At 43.4% G+C, this 21,404-nt stretch overlaps 1 protein-coding gene across 1 annotated transcript in view; it reads right to left on the bottom strand.

Moving 5' to 3' along the window:
- The window catches only part of LOC311500290 (NLR family CARD domain-containing protein 3-like), a gene marked incomplete at its 3' end in the record, with an annotated part of 62,175 nt that extends 44,196 nt beyond the window's left edge, over positions 1 to 17,979 (bottom strand). Inside the window, exons 1-4 of the mRNA XM_084561595.1 lie at positions 17,689 to 17,979; positions 16,464 to 16,542; positions 16,090 to 16,318; positions 14,051 to 15,920 (exon numbers count right to left, since the gene is read on the bottom strand). Of these exons, the coding sequence (XP_084417721.1) occupies positions 14,051 to 15,920; positions 16,090 to 16,318; positions 16,464 to 16,542; positions 17,689 to 17,819 (2,309 nt within the window). The 5' untranslated portion in view covers positions 17,820 to 17,979. The remainder of the gene's footprint in view (positions 1 to 14,050; positions 15,921 to 16,089; positions 16,319 to 16,463; positions 16,543 to 17,688) is intronic.
- Between the last annotated feature and the right edge of the window lie 3,425 nt (positions 17,980 to 21,404).

The raw sequence follows: 21,404 nt of genomic DNA, 5'->3' as shown, positions 1-21,404 counted from the left end.
GCGAAGCGTGCGTGTTTCTTCTATATTATTCATCTTCCGTACCTTTTTTCGATTTCAAACTCGCCCCGCAATTTTGGGGCGACTCCGACAAAAATTACATCAAAACGTGCGCCTTTATCGGGATCGGTGTGCTATTACTTTTATAAGGAATCCACAAATTTTTCGCGAATTTATTCGCGAAAAACTACGAAAATCGTCCCATTGAAATGAATGGGAAACTGCGAAAAAACGAGAAAACTGACACTTTTGAGGGGCATTTTCAAAAGCTAACTCCTCCCGCAAAATTTCACCTACAGACTTCATTTAAACTTTAAAATGTAGGTAAATGTCCTCTATAAAAGTTATATTCAGATTTTTGATATCTTTTATACTTTTCGATCAATCACTCGTCAATCATCGTGATCAATCATGTGAAATTTCTGAGTTTATAATGGGTGTGTATTGCGTGGAATGTTCGGCCTAGAGTGGGAGACCTCAGAGGCTAGAGTGGTAGAGGCTGTCTGAAATTCACTGAAATTTTTCTCTTTCCACGCTGCTCCTGGGCACATCTTACATCGTAGACATTAGATTTTTTCCACTTTTGTAGAGGAACTTGTCCTGATTCATACAATGTGCTCGCCTAAGACGAGACATTTTCTGAATTTGAATGGCGTGCCCCAGAGTGAGGAGTGTCCCGCTCCAACTGCCAATACACTCCCATTCAAAATATGAAGCTGATTTTCGAGGAAAGCTGAATCCACCCTCTTCTTATACTCGCCACAGTTTCCACAATATTTACTCCAGAGACACCAAAATTACATCAGTGTGTTCGGGAACTTCTCCTGCCAATCACTGTCTGTTTTTTTTTTCTGATGTGAGCTTTGGTTTTGCCTCAGTGAGCCCAAATGCGAGGACTGTCAGAGGGCAAAAAATCAAAATTTCTTCCTTCTCCTCCCCTGTGTCTGTGAGTAGTCATGGCAACCAGCAGAGTCACCATGGCAGCCTCAGACCAGGGCCACAGCTGCAGCCATTTTTGTAGTCCTTGGCAGTTAATTTCAGTTTATTTAAGTAAATAACAAAGAAAGAGACAGAGAGAGGGTAAAAGACAGACAGGCAGTAACAGAGAGGTAAAGCAAGACATTTTTTGAGGTGACTGTCACTCTGCTTGCTCTGTGTGTACATCTGAGCTGAATGTTTTCTATTGATGCGGGTCAATCACGTGACCTTTTTGTTGTGGCCGCCATCTTTAGGACCATAGCGCCACTCAGCGGCGGGAGAAATGGCTAGCGTTAACGTTCAAGAAACGGGCTCTGCTAACGTTACTCAGATGATATCGCATCTCTCCGACACAGAAAAGCAACGATATTAAAAAAAAAATGATATTTTAGGTTTTGACCCGTATGTACTTCCGAATCAACTACTGACACCGCTGAAATCTGCCGTTAACTTGCCAAACATATCTTTTGGCGACATTTACATTTATCTGATCCACAACCCCTCCCCATACTCCGGCGAGTCCCTCAAGGCATACAAGAGCACGGAAGCCTTCATGTATTTCAAAGCAGGATGGGTGACAGATCCACGAGTTTATCATCTGGACATGAGGGAACTTTTCTTATTTACAGGAAAGGTAAGATATATGTTTACTTAAAGGGGAACTCCGGCGCAAAATGAACCTGGGGTTAATAACACATGTGTACCGAGTTCGACCGTTCTCTGGTATTTGTTTTCATGCATTTGTTTTGTTAGTCATATTTTACCAGTTTTCTTGCGAACCGCTATTTAGCGTATAACGCTAGCCTTCGGGGCACACCGACACATAAAAAGAAATCGCTATTTCTATACCACTAACAAGGCTCACAATATCACCACACTTACACGGTAGCATAACTAGGGTCTCTACATGTACGCGCGTCCGGCTCGCTTATCCAAGCGGGCGCCATCTTGGGGATCTGAACTGTCTGTTGCCGGAAGAAAGCACTGAGAGCACTGAACGAAGAGAGTTCAGTTTCCCCAAGATGGCGCCCGCTTGGATAAGCGAGCCGGACGCGAACGGTACTGTATTCCTTTTTTAATAAACTGCCTGTATACTTGCAAAGTTCTCAATGCTTCGGTTTACATGTAGAGACCCTAGTTATGCTACCGTGTAAGTGTGGTGATATTGTGAGCCTTGTTAGTGGTATAGAAATAGCGATTTCTTTTTATGTGTCGGTGTGCCCCGAAGGCTAGCGTTATACGCTAATTAGCGGTTTGAAGCAAACTGGTCACATTTGACTAACAAAACAAATACATGAAAACAAATACCAGAGAACGGTCGAACTCGGTACACATGTGTTATTAACCCCAGGTTCATTTTGCGCCGGAGTTCCCCTTTAAGTTTACTACGCTACTAACTTGCTAGGTGGTGGTGCTTCTGAGTGCTACAGAGCTGGTAGCCTCCTAGGTCAATGCTAGGATAATAATGGCATCTCGTTTTTTTAACTGACCTTAAATTTGTTAGCGAAAACATAGTAAAGTAAATTTAATTTAGAAAGCACTTTTACAAACAGCATAAGCTGACCAAAGTGCTGTACAGTGAACGACTAAACACTGCCTAAGCTAAGCAACACATACATAGAGAGAATAAGCAGAAGTACAGGGTTAAAGAAAAAAAAATGCCAGGGAGTAGAGGTGGGTTTTTATCCTGGCTAACCACTTATTAACCACTTGTCTTCTTTCAGCGTTTTTAGGAATGTTATAAAACGCATGTCCCGTTTTTTTTTTGACTTGCTGTTATCACAGCCCACAGCACAGCAGATAGAAGGCATTTTCTGTTTACTTCCTGTCACTGGCGGTCCCTGGGCGGTCCTAAAGATGGCGCCGGTATTATACAGTGACGTAACAAGATATCCACGTATTGTGTGTGTGCGTGACTGTGCTAATCTCTAGCCTTAGCCTAGTTTAGTGCGTCAGCGTGGCAAATGGTAATGCCAACATTAGTAATGGTAATGCTAACATCTTTTTCCTTTTCTTTTTTTAATAACCCCGGCAGCAGCCCTCGAGTCACTCTCAAAATTTCCTGCGGGAATTTTCTAGTTTTAAATGAAACTGTGTCAAACTGAAAAATATATTATTCCACCACATAAAGTAGGAAACATTTATGGCTTGTAACAACATTAATGACAGTATATATATATATATATAAAATTGGAGTAATTTAATATAATATGATGTTTTTAATTAAATAAATAATGAGCTGTTGAACACTCATAAGAGTTATATTCAGTATGTTACATAACATTATTTGACATGTCTATTTGTCTGCCTATAGTTTTCCTCCAGCTGATCCAGACAGACTGCAGTGACGTCCAACATGAGACGAAGAGCTGGACTCGCAGGACAATTTGAAGGTCTTCACTTCATCGCTGATTCCTTGTTACAGCCTGGATGTGTTAAGTTTAATATTATTGTTTATCTAACTGTAAGACTGTGCCGTAAACTGTTAAAAACTATTGCTCAGGTAGGAGTAATGAGTTTTATTGTTAAAATTATTATGATTAACGATCAATTATTACGATTTGCTCGTTCTTTGTCTGGGGATCCTAGTGAGGACAGCCCTCTTAAAGGTGGGGGTGTGACGATCCCTCCCACTCTCTTCCTTATTTGATGCTGGCTTTCAGGTGGAGCTGGGAGGGGTCTGCTGCCTGTACCTGCCCTTCAGTTTGTAGAAGGGCATAAAGGACGACCCTTCTCAGCGTCTCTCTCTCTCAGCCAGGCCTACTGCATCCTCCTCATCCTGTTTGGTTTGTTGTACCCTGCATGACATCAAACTCACACCCATCCAGTCAGTAGGAACCAGGCCTTAAATGACTATTTGAATGCTATGATGCTATGATGCTAAGATGCTACAATGCTATGATGCTAAGATGCTTTAATGATGCTACCATGCTATGATGCTTTAATGATGCTACAATGCTATGATGCATTGTAGTATCTTAGCATCATAGCATCTTAGTATGATTGCATTGTAGCATCTTAGCATCGTAGCAACATAGTATCTTAGCTTTGTAGCATCTTAGTATCATAGCATCTTAGTATCTTAGCATCATAGCATTGTAGCATCTTGGCATAGTAGCATCATCATAGCATCGTAGCATCGTACTATCACAGCAATATAGCATGGTATCGCAGACTGCTGCGGCCACTGCATCACTCTCGCGATTTCCCGCAGGGGAATTGTCTAGTTTTATATTCCTCTCCTCCCTTAGAAACACCTTCCAGTCCTGTCTCCTGACGTACTGCTTGGGCTAAAGGTTCAATGAATAAATTAAATAGGTTGGGGCCGAGAGGACAACCCTGTCTGCAGCCACGTTGTAGAGTTATGGAATCAGACAGACTGACATTAACTTTAACTCTCGCAGTAGGGGAGGAGTAAAGTGCCTGGATGCAGAGTATACAATCCTTACTAAAGCCAAATGTCTTCCCACCCGACTGAATCAAAAGCTTTTTCAGCATCTAAACTAAGAATAATGGCACTAAATTGGTCTTTGTTAGTCTGTTCGATGGTATGTAAGGCTCTTCTTATGCTGTCCTGTGTTTGTCTATTCTTTATGAATCCTGTTTGGTCCTCGTCTATCAGTAAGGACATCACAGGTTCCATTCCATAATCAAACAGTAGAACAGGTCAGCCATTTCAAATACCTCGGACTCACCATCGACAATAAACTGACATTTGATCAACACATCACTGACATATACAAAAGGTCCCAGCAGAGACTCCATGTCATCCGCAAGCTCCGTGCCCTCTCTGTTGCCCCTCACCTTCTGTTATTACTAGGGATGGCTCGATCCAACTTTTTCATGTCCGATACCGATACTGCAATTTGGAGTATCTGCCGATACCGATATCTATCCGATACCTTCTTTTCTCCTCTGTTAAGTTGTTTATGATACATATAGTTCGTATAGATGTACTTTGCTTAATATGGGCATCTAAAAACACCATGGTCAAACTGTGCAACAAATATTCTGCTCCCCTAAGGGAAGAAATAAAATAGCCCACGATGTGCCTCAAGCCATAAGCTCTTTATTTAAACTTCAAATCAGTGCAAACTGCAAACTTGAATGTTTCTTCTTTCACATGTAACGTCTGGGGTTGAACTGTATGTAAAACACTCATATCAAACTAGATATAGAATGGACTCAGTTCCAATGTTCCATTGAAGACTATAGGACAGGGGTGCCCACACTTCTTTGGCTTGCGAACTGCTTTTACAATGACCAAGTCAAAGTGATCTACCTGTGTATCCTAAGTCATATTAATTGTTGCTACAGTGTTAAAAGCTCTATCAATCTTTGTTTTTATTTTTATCAAGAAAAATTGGTGCACTGCACCTTTAGAAAAATAGCGCTGTCTCTTTAAGAAAGATGGTAGTCTTGAGTTGTTGTGGTTGAAGTTGTGCGTGGCTGTGGATGTGTGCCGCTGAACTGAGGGTATGTTGCAAATATAAAGTAGAAATAAATAAAGATGAAGGTTTGTCTTGCTGTTTGTTTTGGAGGTGCAACAGATAGTTGTTAAGTCAGACTAACATCTAAAACATTTTATTTTTTCCAATGGCACGCGATCTACCCGCACCGGTCGATCGCGATCGCCGTAATGAGCGCCCCTGCTATAGGGCATATAGCTGCTTTAAGTGACTGCTAACTTTAAATAACTGTCACAAACACTTGCGTCCGGTGCTGCTGCCACCCCTTGAGACACTCGTGTTGCACAAGTTGCATTCGGCTGTTTTATTTTTCTCTTCCTTGCGTGGAAAGTAACTCCACACAGCTGACATGATCAGAGCGCTAGGCTAATTCACTGTCATGAGGTTCTGTTTACACACGCTTGCAGCAGCTGCTCTCTGTTTACGGCATGTCGCGCAAAATTAAGTTGAGCATTTGGGCTTAGGTATCGGATCGGACGGGCTATAGTTATTTTTTCCGATATCCGATCCTGAAATTTTGACCAATATCGGGCCGATACCGATCCTAAGTATCGGATCGGGCCATCCCTAGTTATTACTGTACACCAGCATCATCAAACCCATCCTATTGTACTGTTCCCCCTGCTTCCACAACATGCTGTCCACTACCAACAGGAACAAGCTCACAAAAATCACACACGCTGCATCCAAGATCATTAACCACCCCACACCTAACCTCTCAGAACTCAAGCACAGAGCTGTCACACGCCTCGCACGGACAATATCCAATGACCCGGATCACTCCCTCAACCCACACTTCACACTGCTGCCATCTGGGTGCAGATACAGAACTCTAAAGTGGAGAAGGGCGCGCTTTAACAAGAGCTTCGTACCCTCCGCTATCATGGCACTTAATAATCTGCCCCATTAAACCTTGTGCAGACCCAGCCCTCCTGAGTGTGATGCTATCATGTACTGTTGTTCAATGTATGGTTGTGTTCGCTCATGGTGTGTTTGTTATGGTCTTTTTGTTTGTATGTATATGTTGCTCATGTCTGCATTATATGCACTGTTTTGTGTTTTTCTGTGACAGACTGTGGAAACAAATTTCCTTATGGGACAATAAAGGCTATCTATCTTTTTAATCTGAATTTAAAACACTAATAGGTCTGTAGCCTTTACAGTCCACTCTGTCCTTACCTTCTTTGAGGATCACAGATATGAAGGCCTCTTTCCAAGAGGGAGGGAGGGAGCCTCCTTTTAGAATATAATTAAAGCTGGACTCCAACTAAGGGAGCAGGTGATCTTTCATTGACTTATACCATTCTGGAGGAAAGCCATCCGTGCCAGGTGATTTGTTAACGTTCAAACTTGAGATAGCTTTGTTTATTTCCTCCTTTGCTATTGGTGAGATGAGTTTATCATTAGCTTCTTTACCTAGTGTGGGAAGGTCTAAGGAGATTATTAACCTGTTCAGATTGAGAGTATAAAGATTTAGAATATCTTTCCAATGCTTTTTATTTGCCATCCAAATTGTTAGTCATTTTATTGGTAGTAGGGTCTCTAATCTTGTGGATAGTGTTTTCTGCCTGTTGTTTTTTCAGCCCTATGGCCAGCCTCATTATATCTTGTTATAACCTCATTATAAGGTTTCATGAACCTTAGATTTTGTTTTCCACCTCTTCACCTAGTATTTTATCTGTTTCCTGTTTAGTATGTCTGATCTGTTGTATAATCGAGGGTTCTTTATTTATTATGTGTATTTGTTCCAAATCTCTGTTTTTCCTGTAAACCAGTTCATTTCTGAGTTTTCATCTTTTTAAGAGCAACTGTCCTGGCTATAATCTTCCCCCTGAGAACGGCTTTAGCTGCATCCCATAATATACTGGGTTTTACTTCTTCATTATTATTGTCGTGCATGTATAACATCCTTCTCCATTGAACTTCTAAAGGTATGGTCATTTAGCAAACCAGTATTAAGTCGCCACAAGGCGTTTCACTGTCTACCATCTGAATGTAAAGTTGGAAAGATCCCTCTGACCTATTCTGCAGTATTTCAGCCTATGTAGATCTTTGTTATACATAAAGAAATAGTCAGTCCTTGAGTAGTCTGTGTGTCTTGCAGAATAAAAGGTGTATCCTGGAGTTTATCCAATCAGAGCCTGCCATACGTCAATAAGTCTTTAAGTACTTTGTTTATTCTCTTTTCAATCAAATTCCTCCTTCTTATTCTATTGGTTGTATCTAAAGAAGGGTTCAGATGTACATTAAAATCTCTTTTCAATCAAATTCCTCCTTCTTATTCTATTGGTTGTATCTAAAGAAGGGTTCAGATGTACATTAAAATCTCCTGCACAAATAAGAGTCCTCTTTAGCTCTTTAGCTCTCAACGAAGGCGGTCGCATCTCTCCCTCTCTCCTCTCCCTTATCTTTCCTGCTTTGCTTCTCACGTCTCGTCCTGTCTTGTCTCAAACTTTAAGAGCCTCTCTCCGCACTGGTCTCTAAATTCTAAATCATGGAATTGGTCAACTGGTCTCTCAATGCAATTGACAGAATCTTCTCGACGAGAAGCTCAGGTTCGGGGGAACCTGCCTGCCCTGACGGAACGTTTGCCGCTGGATACACGATGGACTCCTGGGAAAAGTGGAGGGTCGTGTGCCTGGCGATTCTTTCCGTAGAGGACATAGAGGATCTTTACATATTCGGAACCATGATAACAGGCTTTCTGCTGATTGGATTAGGCATTGCCCTGGTGTATCAGAAAATTCGGATGACGGTGTCAGCAGTCCAAAGCCCCACGAAGCTGCCCGAATCAATTGATGGAGTGTGCAGAGCTGTTAGCGCTCAGACTGTGGCCGGTAACCGCAACATGGAGAACTCCATGGAGAGAGCTATGAGCGCACTGACTGTGGTTTTAAATCGCAACATGGATAACACCTTTCGAGAGACTGACTGTGATTATTAACCGCAACATGGATAACACCTTGGACAAGGCTGTTCGTGCTTTGAATGTGGTCAGTAACCGCAACATGGAAAACATCATGGAGAAGCTTTCGGCTTTGCAAAGGCGAATGAACGAACTTGGAGACCAAAATGGACAAACAGAGTAAGCCGTGTCTATTGAAATGCGACTACTCGCCCTAACCCAAACAATCACATTCTAATCTGCATTCCGGAGCCAGCCGGCCTTGGCCAAGGCCGCTGCTGGATCAACAACCCCAGGAGATCGCTGCAGTTAGACGCTCTGTCCCATCCCTGTCTCCCTTCCTTCACGGACACCTGCGATGGTCGACTTCGTCTGGGACCCAATCAGGGACGTCTCCATGGCAACCTGCTGTGTTATCGCGACGACATCCTGCGAACAGAGACACTGACTGGGAGGCTAGACAAAGCGACTCTCCAGGCTTATGTTCACACACCACAAGGACACTCACACACATGCACATATGCAATACACCTCCCTAGTCCAATGCCACGCCTTCGCAGCTTTACCCATCCAGTGCAACAGGCGGGGTCCCAGGGCTGCGCCGTAGTTGGCTGTGGCCGGGGGATGCCTGTCTACGCTGGAACACCTCCACCCCCCTTTCCCTTCCCCCGGTGCAAGTTGTTTTGACTTATTATGTTGTAAAGTGTGCTCATTTGTGCTTATGTTGCTGAGGTTTTTTCATGGTCACACACTGCACTCCCCCAGAGGAGTGTAGTCTGGGAGCTGTTTTTTTTTTCTCCTCCTCTCTCCTCTTGTTTTTCTCCTCTTTCCTGCCCCCAATTTTCCTAAAAATGGCACCAATAATGGTGACATGGTCTTTTCTGTAGGACCAAAGCAAATTCCTTGTATGTACACATGCTTGGCAATAAAGTTGATTCTGATTCTGATTCTGATATGTTTGTGATGTAATTAGTTCAAACATTCTTCTGTCAAAGGTTATATTGACATAGACATTAAATAATGTTACTTCTTTCTGGTCTATTTTTCCTTTGACCAAGATAAATCTACCTTCTCTATCATTAATTTGAGAGATTAATTTGAATGTGACAGCATTTGAAATCTCTCTACTCTCCTTCTGTTTCCTGCCTTATATGATGAAAGGTATTTCTGAAACCCATCTTTTTAAGTTTTCATGTTCAGCAGCTGAAAGGTGTGTCTCCTGCCAGAATGTCACATTTATCTTCTCCCTCTTTATTTCATTTTGCTTCTTTTGACTGGTGTGACGACCCCTCCCCTCTACCCATCTGTTCACCTCTGCTTTTTGTTGCAGGTACGGGGAGTGGTTAAGGGGTAGAGTGGGAGGGTCGTGATTATACCTGCCCATGTGGGCTGGCCTCTCCAGAGGGCATAAAAGACAGCCTTCTGCATAGCCTCACTCTCTCTCAGCAGGCTCCAGACCCACCATTTGTTTCTTCTTTTGTTTGGTTTGCCGCACTATACAACACACATCTCACCATATTGTCCACACATCCACACACTGCTGACATGACTGACTCCTTTCTTACCTACATACCACATTCATTTGTAAATAAGTTGATTCGGCTATGTTAAAATAAAACTACTTTTCGTGCTTTATCTGTGTGTCGCCTCCCTCCTTGTTGCCACCTTAGAGCCAGGTGGTAACACTGGATTATTCAGACCGTTTACATTCAGAGACAGTATATTATAGTGTTGGTAATGCATCAGTCTTACATTTGAGACATTCTTGTATCACCCCGGACCAATAGTAATAAACAAAACAGTATAGAACAGATGAACATCGAGAACTTTGTAGAACAATGAACTTAAATTCCACCAGAAAAGCTGTCATGTCGCTTTAGACAGTGAGGGGGCTGGCCACAGAGTGGGGCCCTCGGTAGTAGGCATCAGCCTGTATTTTAGCTAATTAGCTAATAACATTATACTAAGATAATGTGGAAATTATGATTAAATGTCTCACTCATCCCTTGCTGTGGCTCCTGGTTCCGTTTTGCGGTACTCCTTCAGCTTCTCCCGGATCTTTTCTCCACCGGGTCGGGCCTCCGTTGTCTCCCAGGGCAGAAGCCGAGCCAGAGACTCCTCCGAGATGTCTTTGCTCTTGGTCCTGCCGGGGATCTCGTCCACCGTGTGTCCTCTCCTCCACAGGTCTTCTGCTGCTTTTGCAGCGCTGTTATACGTTACAGGGCCCGTTTAGAAAAAAGCACGCAGTCTTGTTAGTGGGGTCTGGAAACGTACGCCATTATCACGTAGTACTTTCTTAATGGGTATATATTCCTTCCTTTTGTTCTGCACCTCTGCTGCATAATTATGATCAAAATGAACCTGTTTGTTTTGGACACTTTTTTCCAGGAGGCGTGAAGGATCTTTTCTTTCACAGAGAACTGGAGGAACTGAACTACCATAGAGCGTGGTGGGGACCTTGGAGGTGGTTTTGGTGCCATGGCGTGGTGTGCACGCTCATTCCCGTTCCGTCTTGATTAAGTTTTCAATAAAAGTCACTGCTGACGTGCCCTCTGCGTCCTCAGGGATGCCATAAATCCTGATATTATTACACCTAGAGCGCCCCTCCAGATCAGTCACCTTGTCCTGTAGCATCTGTTGTTTAGTGAGCAGCTGGGTGAGAGTATCTTTGACTCCGATGTCCCATCTTTCCATGTCGATCATGTTTTCCTCCATTTGCCCAACACGTTTCACTGCCCCTTCAACGTGACCTGTTACATCTTGTATTTTCCGGTTTACTTCTGATACAAATTCGTCCATTTGTTTTTTAATATCTTCCCTGAAGCAGGTGTGGAAGTCTGAAAGGTCTTTATTCAGTTCAGCCTGGAGCGCTGCCGATCCCGTAGTCACAACTTCACTCACCGCCGTACGGATTAAATCCAAATTTTCGATCTCTCTGCAGCCTCCATCTTGTTCTGGAGTTTCGGTAGCTTCAGCCTCCCTCTCAGATTCTCTTTCAGTGTTACTACGTAGTCCATATCCTCCTTTCTTGTCTTTGTCCCCATTCATCATCGAAGCGAAATGTATTTGTTTGTGTGTAATAATGAGTAAAGATAGTTGAATTTAAGGCTGATGCCCGAAGCTCAGTTACGATGCTGCCATACCATGTAGCGCCACCAGAAGTCCAAGTAAATGATTTTTTAAAGACAAACAACATTTTAGAGAGACATCAGTCTGGTTTTTGGACAAACCACAGTACAGAGACAGCCCTTTTAAAGATTTTTAAATGATATCAGGTTCAATTTGGATAAACATAAACTCACAGTCTTGGTATTACTGGATCTAACCGCCGCCTTTGATACAGTAGACCATCACATTTTATTAAAAAGATTGAAGAGCCTCTCTGGTACTGTTTTCAACTGGTTCGTCTCTTACCTCACAGATCGACACTTCTTTGTGAGTATGTATACATGTTCCTCAGGAACCCATGAGATCAAGTGTGGGGTTCCCCAGGGGTCAATTTTAGGTCCAGTTCTTTTTAATCTCTGCATGATTCCCCTCAGGGATGTCATCAGGAGGCACGGCATCAGCTTTAATAGCTATGCTGACAATACACAACTGTACAAGGCCGTGTCTCCTGATGACACAGGGAGCGAGATATGTCTCAATATTATTTGCTGGGATAACAGGCATGGCGATCCAAGATGGCGCCGCGCATGGACGCAGTGGCTTAGTGCTCTCTCCTTCTGTGCTTGTTTGGATGCTTGTGTGTGAAGTGTTACTACTAGCGACAACATCCTGCTCGGCGAACAACATCTACAGCCGACACGACCTCCTAGGAATAGGCGTACACAGCGAGCGGGCTGTTGCAACCGAGTTTCTCCGCTCCCATGACATTCCCGATGATATCGCCAGGCACCCCAGCTCTACGTGGATTACCATCCTAGCAGGGAGGCGACGGAGGCGGCGCAGGGAGAGGAGGCAAAAGCGGGGCTGCAGAGCCGGCGTACTGGTAAGGCTATGGAGGCAGCCACACAAACCGCCGCTTCCGAGTGTCTTCCTTACCAACGCAAGATCACTCATGAACAAGATGGATGAACTGAATCTACAGATTGCAGCTAACAACAGTGTGAGGGACAGCTGCATTCTGCTCATCACAGAGACCTGGCTTCATTCATCCATTCCAGATACAGCAATCGAGCTAGCAAATAAAGACATTCTGATTCTGATTCTATTGATGCCCTTTTTAACTGCATCTTAGACATCAAGTCATGGATGGCAGCGGACTTCCTGCAGCTCAACCAGGACAAAACAGGGGTTTTAGTCATTGGTCCTGAAGGCCAGAGAGAGAAACTTTTAACAAAACTACAAGATTTTAAACCATCTCAAACTGTAAAAAACCTGGGCGTGATCTTTGACTCTGAGCTTAGTTTTATCCCACATATCAAAAACATAACAAAGATTGTTTTTTACCATCTTTAGAATATAGCCAGACTCCGCCCATTTCTCTCTCAGGCCAGCACGGAGGTGCTGATGCATGCTTTTATCTCTTGTCGTTTAGATTACTGTAATGCCCTGCTCTCTGGTCTCCCCAAAAAAAGTATCTCTAATCTCCAGCTACTACAGAATTCAGCTGCACGAGTGCTGGCGAGGACCAGAGGGCAGGACATTACACCGGTTTTAAAATCACTGCATTGGCTTCCCGTGCGCTTCAGGATTGATTTCAAGGTTCTTTTACTGGTTTTTAAGTGTCTTAACAGTCTTGGGCCTTCTTATTTATCTGACTTCTTTTACCATATCAACCCTCGCGGACCCTGAGGTCTTCCAGCACTGGCCTTTTAATCATACCTAAAGTTAGATCCAAAACACACAGAGGGGCGGCTTTTAGTTATTATGGCCCCTGATTGTGGAACAGCCTGCTGGAGAACCTCAGGGCTGCAGAGACTGTTGATGTTTTTAAAAAGAGGCTCAGGACCCACCTTTTAATCAGGCTTTTAATTGATTTCATTGATTTCCTTTGTTCCTTTGAATCAGACTTTTTATTTAATCTCTGTTCCATACTATTTTAATTATATGCTTTAACTACATGTTTTAATTTTACGAGCTGAAAGTATTTCATCTATATTGTTCATTTTTATCCTATTTTAGTTTTAGTCCAGATGTGTGTGTGTGTGGGGGGGGGGGTTTACTGCTGGTCTACTGATGGGGGTGCTGTCCTGTGGGCGGCTCTGACCCTGGTGGCTGGAAGGCTCTGCACCTTGGTGTGGGGCCTCCTGTCTGCCCGGGTCAGAGCTGTCTCTATGGCAATGCTCCCTGTAGTCGTGGGCTGGAGGCCCTCTCAGTGTGGTCGGCCCCCAAAGGTGGCTTTCTCCTTGCTCCAGGTCTCGGTGCCCGGCCATGTCTCTCTCTTGCATGAACAGTGAGTGTGTGTGGGTGTGTGTGTCTGTCTGTGTTTTTACGGGGGTGGGAGGGTTGGGTTTTTGTCCTCGCTGTTTTTTAGCCTCTGTGAGACACTTTGTATTGATTTTATGTATGAAAAGTGCCATATAAATAAAATTTGATTTGATTAGATTTAAACAGCTGGAGAACATCTGGGACTAAATACAACTGACTGTGATGTTTGCAGTGAACAAGTGGAACACTGTTTGAAGAAGAATGAGAATGTCTGAAGAACTAAACCACTAATCTCCACTGATTGATTCTGTTAATGATCAGGACTCACCCAGCCTTTCTGCAGTTCCTCACAGCTGGGATCAGTCTCCGTCGTCCCTCCACTGATGTTCTGTACTGATCCAGGTCCAACTCATCCAGAACCTCCTCTGACATCTGCAGCATGTAGGCCAGAGCTGAGCAGTGGATCTCAGACAGTTCCTTCTTTGATCTGTTCTTTGACTTCAGGAACTCTTGGATCTCTTGATGAACTGAGAGGTCGTTCATCTCCATCAGACAGTGGAAGATGTTGATGCTTCTGTCAGGAGAGATTTCATCAGTGTTCATCTTCTTCAGCTTCTTGATGGCTCTCTGGATGATTTCTGGACTGTTCTCTGTCTGACCCAGCAGACCTCCTAAGAGTCTCCAGCTGGACACCGTCTCACCCAGCAGACCTCCTAAGAGTCTCCAGTAGGACACTGTCTGACCCAGCAGACCTCCTAAGAGTCTCTGGTTGGACTCCAGAGAGATGCCATGAAGGAAGCGAACTAACAGGTCCAGGTGGCCATTTTTACTCTCCAGGGATTTCTCCATGACTCTGTTCAGAAATTCATCCAGAGGTGAGTTATTGTAGTTTCTTCCCAGGAAGTCCTCCAGCACCTCTGTCTTCCTGTTGGTGTAACAGTGGATCATGTAGACTGCAGCCAGAAACTCCTGAACGCTCAGATGGACGAAGCAGAACACCTTGTCCTGGTACAGTCCTCTCTCCTCTTTAAAGATCTGTGTGAACACTCCTGAGTACACTGAGGCTGCTCTGATATCGATGCCACACTCTGTCAGGTCTGATTCATAGAAGATCAGGTTTCCTTTCAGCAGCTGATCAAAAGCCAGTTTTCCCAGAGGCTCAATCATCTTCCTGGTGTCTGGACTCCAGTGTGGATCTGTCTCAGCTCCTCCATCATACTTGACCTTCTTCACTTTGGCCTGAACCACCAGGAAGTGGATGTACATCTCAGTCAGGGTCTTGGGCAGCTCTCCTCCCTCTCTGGTTTCCAACACATCCTCCAGAACTGTAGCAGTGATCCAGCAGAAGACTGGGATGTGACACATGATGTGGAGGCTTCGTGATGTCTTGATGTGGGAGATGATCCTGCTGGCCTGCTCCTCATCTCTGAATCTCTTCCTGAAGTACTCCTCCTTCTGGGGGTCAGTGAACCCTCTGACCTCTGTCACCATGTCAACACACTCAGGAGGGATCTGATTGGCTGCTGCAGGTCGTGTGGTTATCCAGAGGCGAGCAGAGGGAAGCAGTTTCCCCCTGATGAGGTTTGTCAGCAGCACATCCACTGAGGTGGACTCTGTAACATCAGTCAGGATCTCAGTGTTGTGGAAGTCCAGAGGAAGTCGACACTCATCCAGACCGTCAAAGATGAACACAACCTGGAACTCTTCAAAGCTGCAGATTCCTGCTTCTTTGGTTTCAGGAAAGAAGTGATGAACAAGTTCCACCAAGCTGAACTTTCTCTCTTTCAACACATTCAGCTCTCTGAAAGTGAATGGAAATATGAAGAGGATGTCCTGGTTGGCTTTGTCTTCAGCCCAGTCCAGAGTGAACTTCTGTGTTAAGACTGTTTTCCCAATGCCAGCCACTCCCTTTGTCATCACTCTTCTGATTGGTCCATGTCTTCCAATTGAGGCTTTAAAGAGGTCTTCTTGTCTGATGCTAGTTTCTGGTCTGTGTGGTTTCCTGGATGCTGTTTCAATCTGTCTGACCTCATGTTCATCATTGACCTCTGCAGTCCCTCCCTCTGTGATGTAGAGCTCTGTGTAGATCTCATTCAGAAGGGTTGACTTTCCTGCTTTAGCAATCCCCTCAAACACACACTGGAACTTGTCCTTCAGAGCAGATTTAACTTTACGTCCACAAACTGCAGCTTCAAGTCCTGAATGAACAAACAAGAAATAAGATGAATGAATAAACTGTCCAGTAAATATTCCAACATGTCATTGCTCTAAAGAATGAGTGTGTGAATATATCTTGGTTCATCTCTGGAGACATTAGTAAATGTCCCATTTCTCCAGCAGCTTCAATGTTTAGAGAAATCCTCTTACTGCTCTGCAGACAGTCAGCCAGCTCCTCCTGCTTCATTCTCCTCAGGAAGTTCATTGTGATCTTCAGAAATAAATCTCTGCTGCTCCTCCTCTGCTCTTCATCCTCACCCTCCAACACCTCCTCATCCCCCCTCTGACTCTCTGAGCATTCTGGGTAATCTGGACTCAGAACTTTCTGGATCTTCTTCAGCTCGTTCTTCACAAAAGTGATGATGTTGTCCTCCAGCAGCTGCAACAGAATACCATATGAATGACACAAGCAGACTGAAATCATGGAGACAAACATCAGATCCATGTTGGACACACTGACAGTCCACTGGTCTACAAAGTGCAGCATGGAGATGATGGAAAGTAGTTGTTGTACATATACAGACCAGAAAGATGGAGTCCAGGTGTGTCTGATGCTGCTGGGCAGACTGACCACTGAGAACCTCTGAGCTCTGCTGGTGGACTCTGTGGACCAATCATCAACAATTAGCTCTCATCCATTAGAAGATTGAAGACACTACTCTGCTTCAAATATCCACTTATTGATCACCTCTTCTAAGGGGCTGTTTTCCCAACTACTGGTATGTACACAAGAAAGAAATATTCATGTTTTGCTAAGGTTCAACAGCTTCCAGAGACACAACGCTGATTACTCTTCAACAGACAAGTTCATTTAGTTTATAGCTTCAAAACATTAAAACAATGGTCGCTTCCTCTGCATCTCTGTTTGCTCCCGTCTTTTAAGGTCACTCAGTTTATACAATATTAGCTTTAGCCCTTGTAGCATGTAAAAACATGGTTGTTACTGCCATGCATTTCAGTCTGAGTCAGAAATAGAGTGAAATCTAGAGCCACAGCTACCAGCCTGTAAAATAGTTGCAGACCTAGCTGTTGCTGTCAATGTTCCAGGTTGAGTCAACGTTTGGAGATAATTCCCTGACTGTTACTGCTGAGCCTCTCAGTTAGTGTATGGTCCAGCCTACTACGCCTACTAGAGCCACTAGATGGTGCTATAGCTTGTCTTCTTACATGAGAAGCTGGTCCCCAGATAGTAGGCCACCATTGGTTTGGTTAACTAGTGTCCAAGCTACACAAACACAACACCAGAACCAACCACTGTTGTATTATACAACTGAATCTCTCAGCGTCACTTTCAGACACAACAATGGAGAATCCCTGTGTTGAGAAATGTATTTCTTCATTAGCTCAGAGCCTAAAGCCTGGCTACTCTGACTTTAACAGCAGCCTTTAAACAGGTTCATGGTTTTCACCCAGACATAGAAATGATCCTTCCCACATCTGTGACAACCTTCAGTCTGCTCTTTCTGAACCTGACACTGTTGACACCTTGCTAGCCAAAGAGGCTCATTTAAGAACACAGGTATAAGACAGAAGAAGAAACTCTGACATTCTGACTGTGAGATTCAAGTCTGGCTGCGTATTATTTCAGATAAAATACACCTGGACAGTTATCTCTCCAGGTTTAAAGTCTGATCTTTTAGAGACATTAAAACACACCCTGTTGTATGACCGACTGACTGGTGGTTAGTTACAGAACATTCTGCAGAACCTGGTACCTGGTTCATCAGGTGGAAGGGCTCAACAACTTACCTCTGACTTTGTTTAAAGTCATAAATAATGTCCTTCGACCGGTCGCTCTTAAAGGACACACAGCTGGGTTCAGGTCCAGGTTCATTCCTGTGAACAATGATGAGAGTCATGGACAGTTTAGACTCAGACATTTACTCCTCTGTGTTAATGTGATGCCAGTTTAACACGTTTCTGTCCTGTATGAATTAACATCCTGGTCACTTATGAACAAAGGTGGTCTTCCTACATGATACAGGAGTGAAGTGAATGCTGTCAGATGAGTGTAGAGGCTGCAGGAGTTAAATATGCACCAGATCTACCAAACAGTGTCTTTTTTTGTGATTAACATTTTTTATTTTCATTATTTCAACAACATTTAACAGTGTTGTTCTCGGATTTGTCACGTGACTGAGAGGATGGCGTGCTGAGCGCTCCTACACACCGCTCTCCTCAAAATGTTTGATTTCGCAGTTTAAAGGTCATTTAACTAACAAAAGTTCGAGATTCATGAGGATAAAGCATAATCACAAGATTTGGCTGTATGTCTAAAGCTGGGCCTTCCCGTGAAACAAGATCTATAGTGAAAACTAATCAGCGGCGTGCTGCAATCAACCAAATCATGGACAAAGAAGAGACACCTGCATGGGCGCAGCACCTTCTGACTGAGTTTACAAACCTCAGATCTTTGTTTGATACTAAAATGACTGAAGTAACCAACTCAATTAAAGATCTGAAGAAAGACACACGCGCCATGAACAATAGAATCTCGAACGTGGAAACTAGGATTGGAACTCTTGAGTCTGATATCAATTCCGACAGCGAAAAGGTGAAAGCCCTGACCAAGAATATGGGCGCTCTACAAACAAAAATGGATAATATGGAAGCTGAATTTCGGAAGAGAAATCTGATGTTCATGGGTCTACCCGAAGGTCTAGAATCAACTCCTGGTGTGCTGGATGATATTTTGAGATACATCCTGGACCTCAGTGGCGAGGAACCTTATATCGTGCGCATTCTGAGATGGAACGACAGACAGAGGATTCTACAATCAGCGGCCAATAAAAAGAAACTTGCCTGGGAAGAGAAAGCATTCTGGATACAACAAGACTTACCGATGGAGCTCAGGAAAAAACGAGCGGAATATGACAACATCAAAAAGACGCTACAAAAGGATAAGTCTGTGCGTTACGGCATCCTGCATCCTGCGCGCTTCATTGTCACTATCGAGGGTGTGACGAGTATATACAAGAATGCAGTGGAGGCTGCTGAAGACTTGAAAATGAAACTTCCTGAAACCTTCAAGGACTGGTCCTAAGCCTACCACGAAATGACCGACGAGGCCTTTTCAACTGCACCAGCGCTAGTAAGCCCACCTCTCTTTATTGTAGCCTTATCTGTCCTAAACTCCCTATTTAAAAAGGGATGGGAATATGTGAGGGGTTGAGTGCATTGATAACGTTGAACTGTGTGACTTTTTGTAGGCTTGCCTACTCATTTAAACCTTACATTGAACACAGAACTTTATTAACGCTGGTGCTCAAGCGGACTCTCCGCAGGTCAATAATTTGAGGATTGAGCGGAGTGGGTTGGAACAGCTATGCCCTCTTGTTATGCTCACGGTCTGGTGATGGACTCTGTATCCATTGCCTTTTTTGTTTTTTGTTTTTTGTTTTATGGCATCGGTGATGTTTGTACGTATTTTGTATTCTTTGTGTTTATGTTTTCTCCCCTTACCCCTATATGTAGCTGCAGGGACGATTTAGATGAGTTGCACATGTATAATGGGTTCTAATGGTGTCCAACTGATTAGCTGGAACGTAAATGGCATTTCCAATAAAACAAAAAGATTTGGAATCCTGTCCCATTTGAAATCCTTGTCATGTGACTTGGCGATGATACAAGAGACTCACACGAATGCATTAGAATCAGCCAAGTTGAGACAAGGATGGGTGGGCCAGGTTTATTCGGCACCAGGCAATGGCGCCTCCAGAGGAGTATCGACTTTAATCTCTAAAAGAATTTCATTTCAATTAATAAAGCAAATATCTGATAAGGAAGGTAGATACTTAATTATATTCTGTCTGTTGCAAAACGAAAAATGTGTTTTGGTAAACATCTATGCCCCGAACACGGGACAAAATACATTCTTGTCTAAAATGAATATTTTGCTGGCTGAATTTGCAGACTATCCCATCCTTATGGCTGGTGACTTCAATTTAGTTAGTAATGCTGCTGTGGATAGGTCTGGACGCCCCCTCCCTGTAGACGGAACCGTGTCTGGTGCACTGAAAGAACTGCAAGAATCATTTGCATTAATTGATGTATGGCGCACAGTTAACCCTGACAATCGTGAATACTCCTTTTACTCATCGGCACATCTCTCTTACTCAAGGATTCATTATATTTTATTTTCACAACGTTTGGTTTGCAATGTCATTGATTGTAAGATCCATCCCATTATTTCATCTGATCATGCTCCCCTGTCTGCTCTTTTTGTTCCAAATGTAACTAATAGTAAAACCAAACAATGGAGATTTAACAACTTGCTACTAAGGGAACAAGACTTTGTATCTATGATTGAGGAAAGAACGCAAGAGTTTTTCAGCATTAACCTTACATCAGTTGTTTCTATTCAGACTGTTTGGGAGGCCTATAAGGCTACGTGTAGGGGCTGGATCATAAGCTATGCTTCGGCTAAGAAAAAGGAGAAAATGGCAAAGAAACAATGTCTAACTAACAAACTCAAAGAACTAGAATCTAAACACATGATGGACTCCACTAACACCCAGTTAAAAATAGCTGTTGATGATGCTAAAACAGAACTTAAAGCTATTTTACATGAAGAAAACGCATTTGCATTATTCCAGCTGCGTCGTAAAAATTATGAATCTGGTGATAAGGCAGGTAAAATGCTTGCACTTAGATTAAAACAACAAGAAAACCGCCAAGCAATTTCAAGTATTTACAATAGTAATGGAGCTTTAGTTACTGATCAGCTTAACATTAATGCAGCTTTCACTGACTTTTATAGTACATTATATCAAACAGAATGTTGTGGGAGTGAAGAGGAAATGGAACGCTTTTTCAAAGATATTAAACTTCCAACTATCTCTGTGCACGAAAGAGATTCACTTGATATTCCAACTTCGGAAAACGAAATCCAACTAGCTATTAAATCATTGTCTACTGGAAAGTGTTGTGGAGATGATGGTTATAGTAGCGAATTCTTTAAGTGCTTCCATGGCGCTCTAACACCCATCATGAAAATGTTATTTAATGACATTATTTCAAACCAATCCATGCCATTGACCATGCGGCAGGCATTGATATCCCTGATACCAAAGCCAGGCAAAGACCATCTCCAAATGGGTAATTATAGACCACTGAGCATCCTAAACACGGATTACAAAATATTTGCCAAGGTTCTCGCTATGAGAATTGAAAAGGTTATTCCTTCTCTGATCCACGTTGACCAAACTGGGTTTATAAAAGGCCGCTACGCGTCCAACAATATGAGAAGGCTGCTTCAGATCATGTACGCGGCGGAGACCTCTCGGCACCCAGCGATAGCGGTGTCGCTGGATGCCGAAAAGGCCTTCGACCGAGTAGAATGGAAATACCTGTTTTACGCTTTACCGAAGTATGGCTTTGGCCCCTTCATCATGAATTGGATCAAGGCACTATACTTTAAGCCAACTGCCACTGTTAAAACGAATGGCATCAAGTCCAATCCTTTT

This window comes from Chelon labrosus (assembly GCF_963514085.1).
Source record: "Chelon labrosus genome assembly, chromosome: 15".
Taxonomy (NCBI): Eukaryota; Metazoa; Chordata; class Actinopteri; order Mugiliformes; family Mugilidae; genus Chelon; species Chelon labrosus.
The sequence above is the reverse complement of the archived record's forward strand: the minus strand, read 5'-3'. Positions and strand labels throughout refer to the sequence as shown.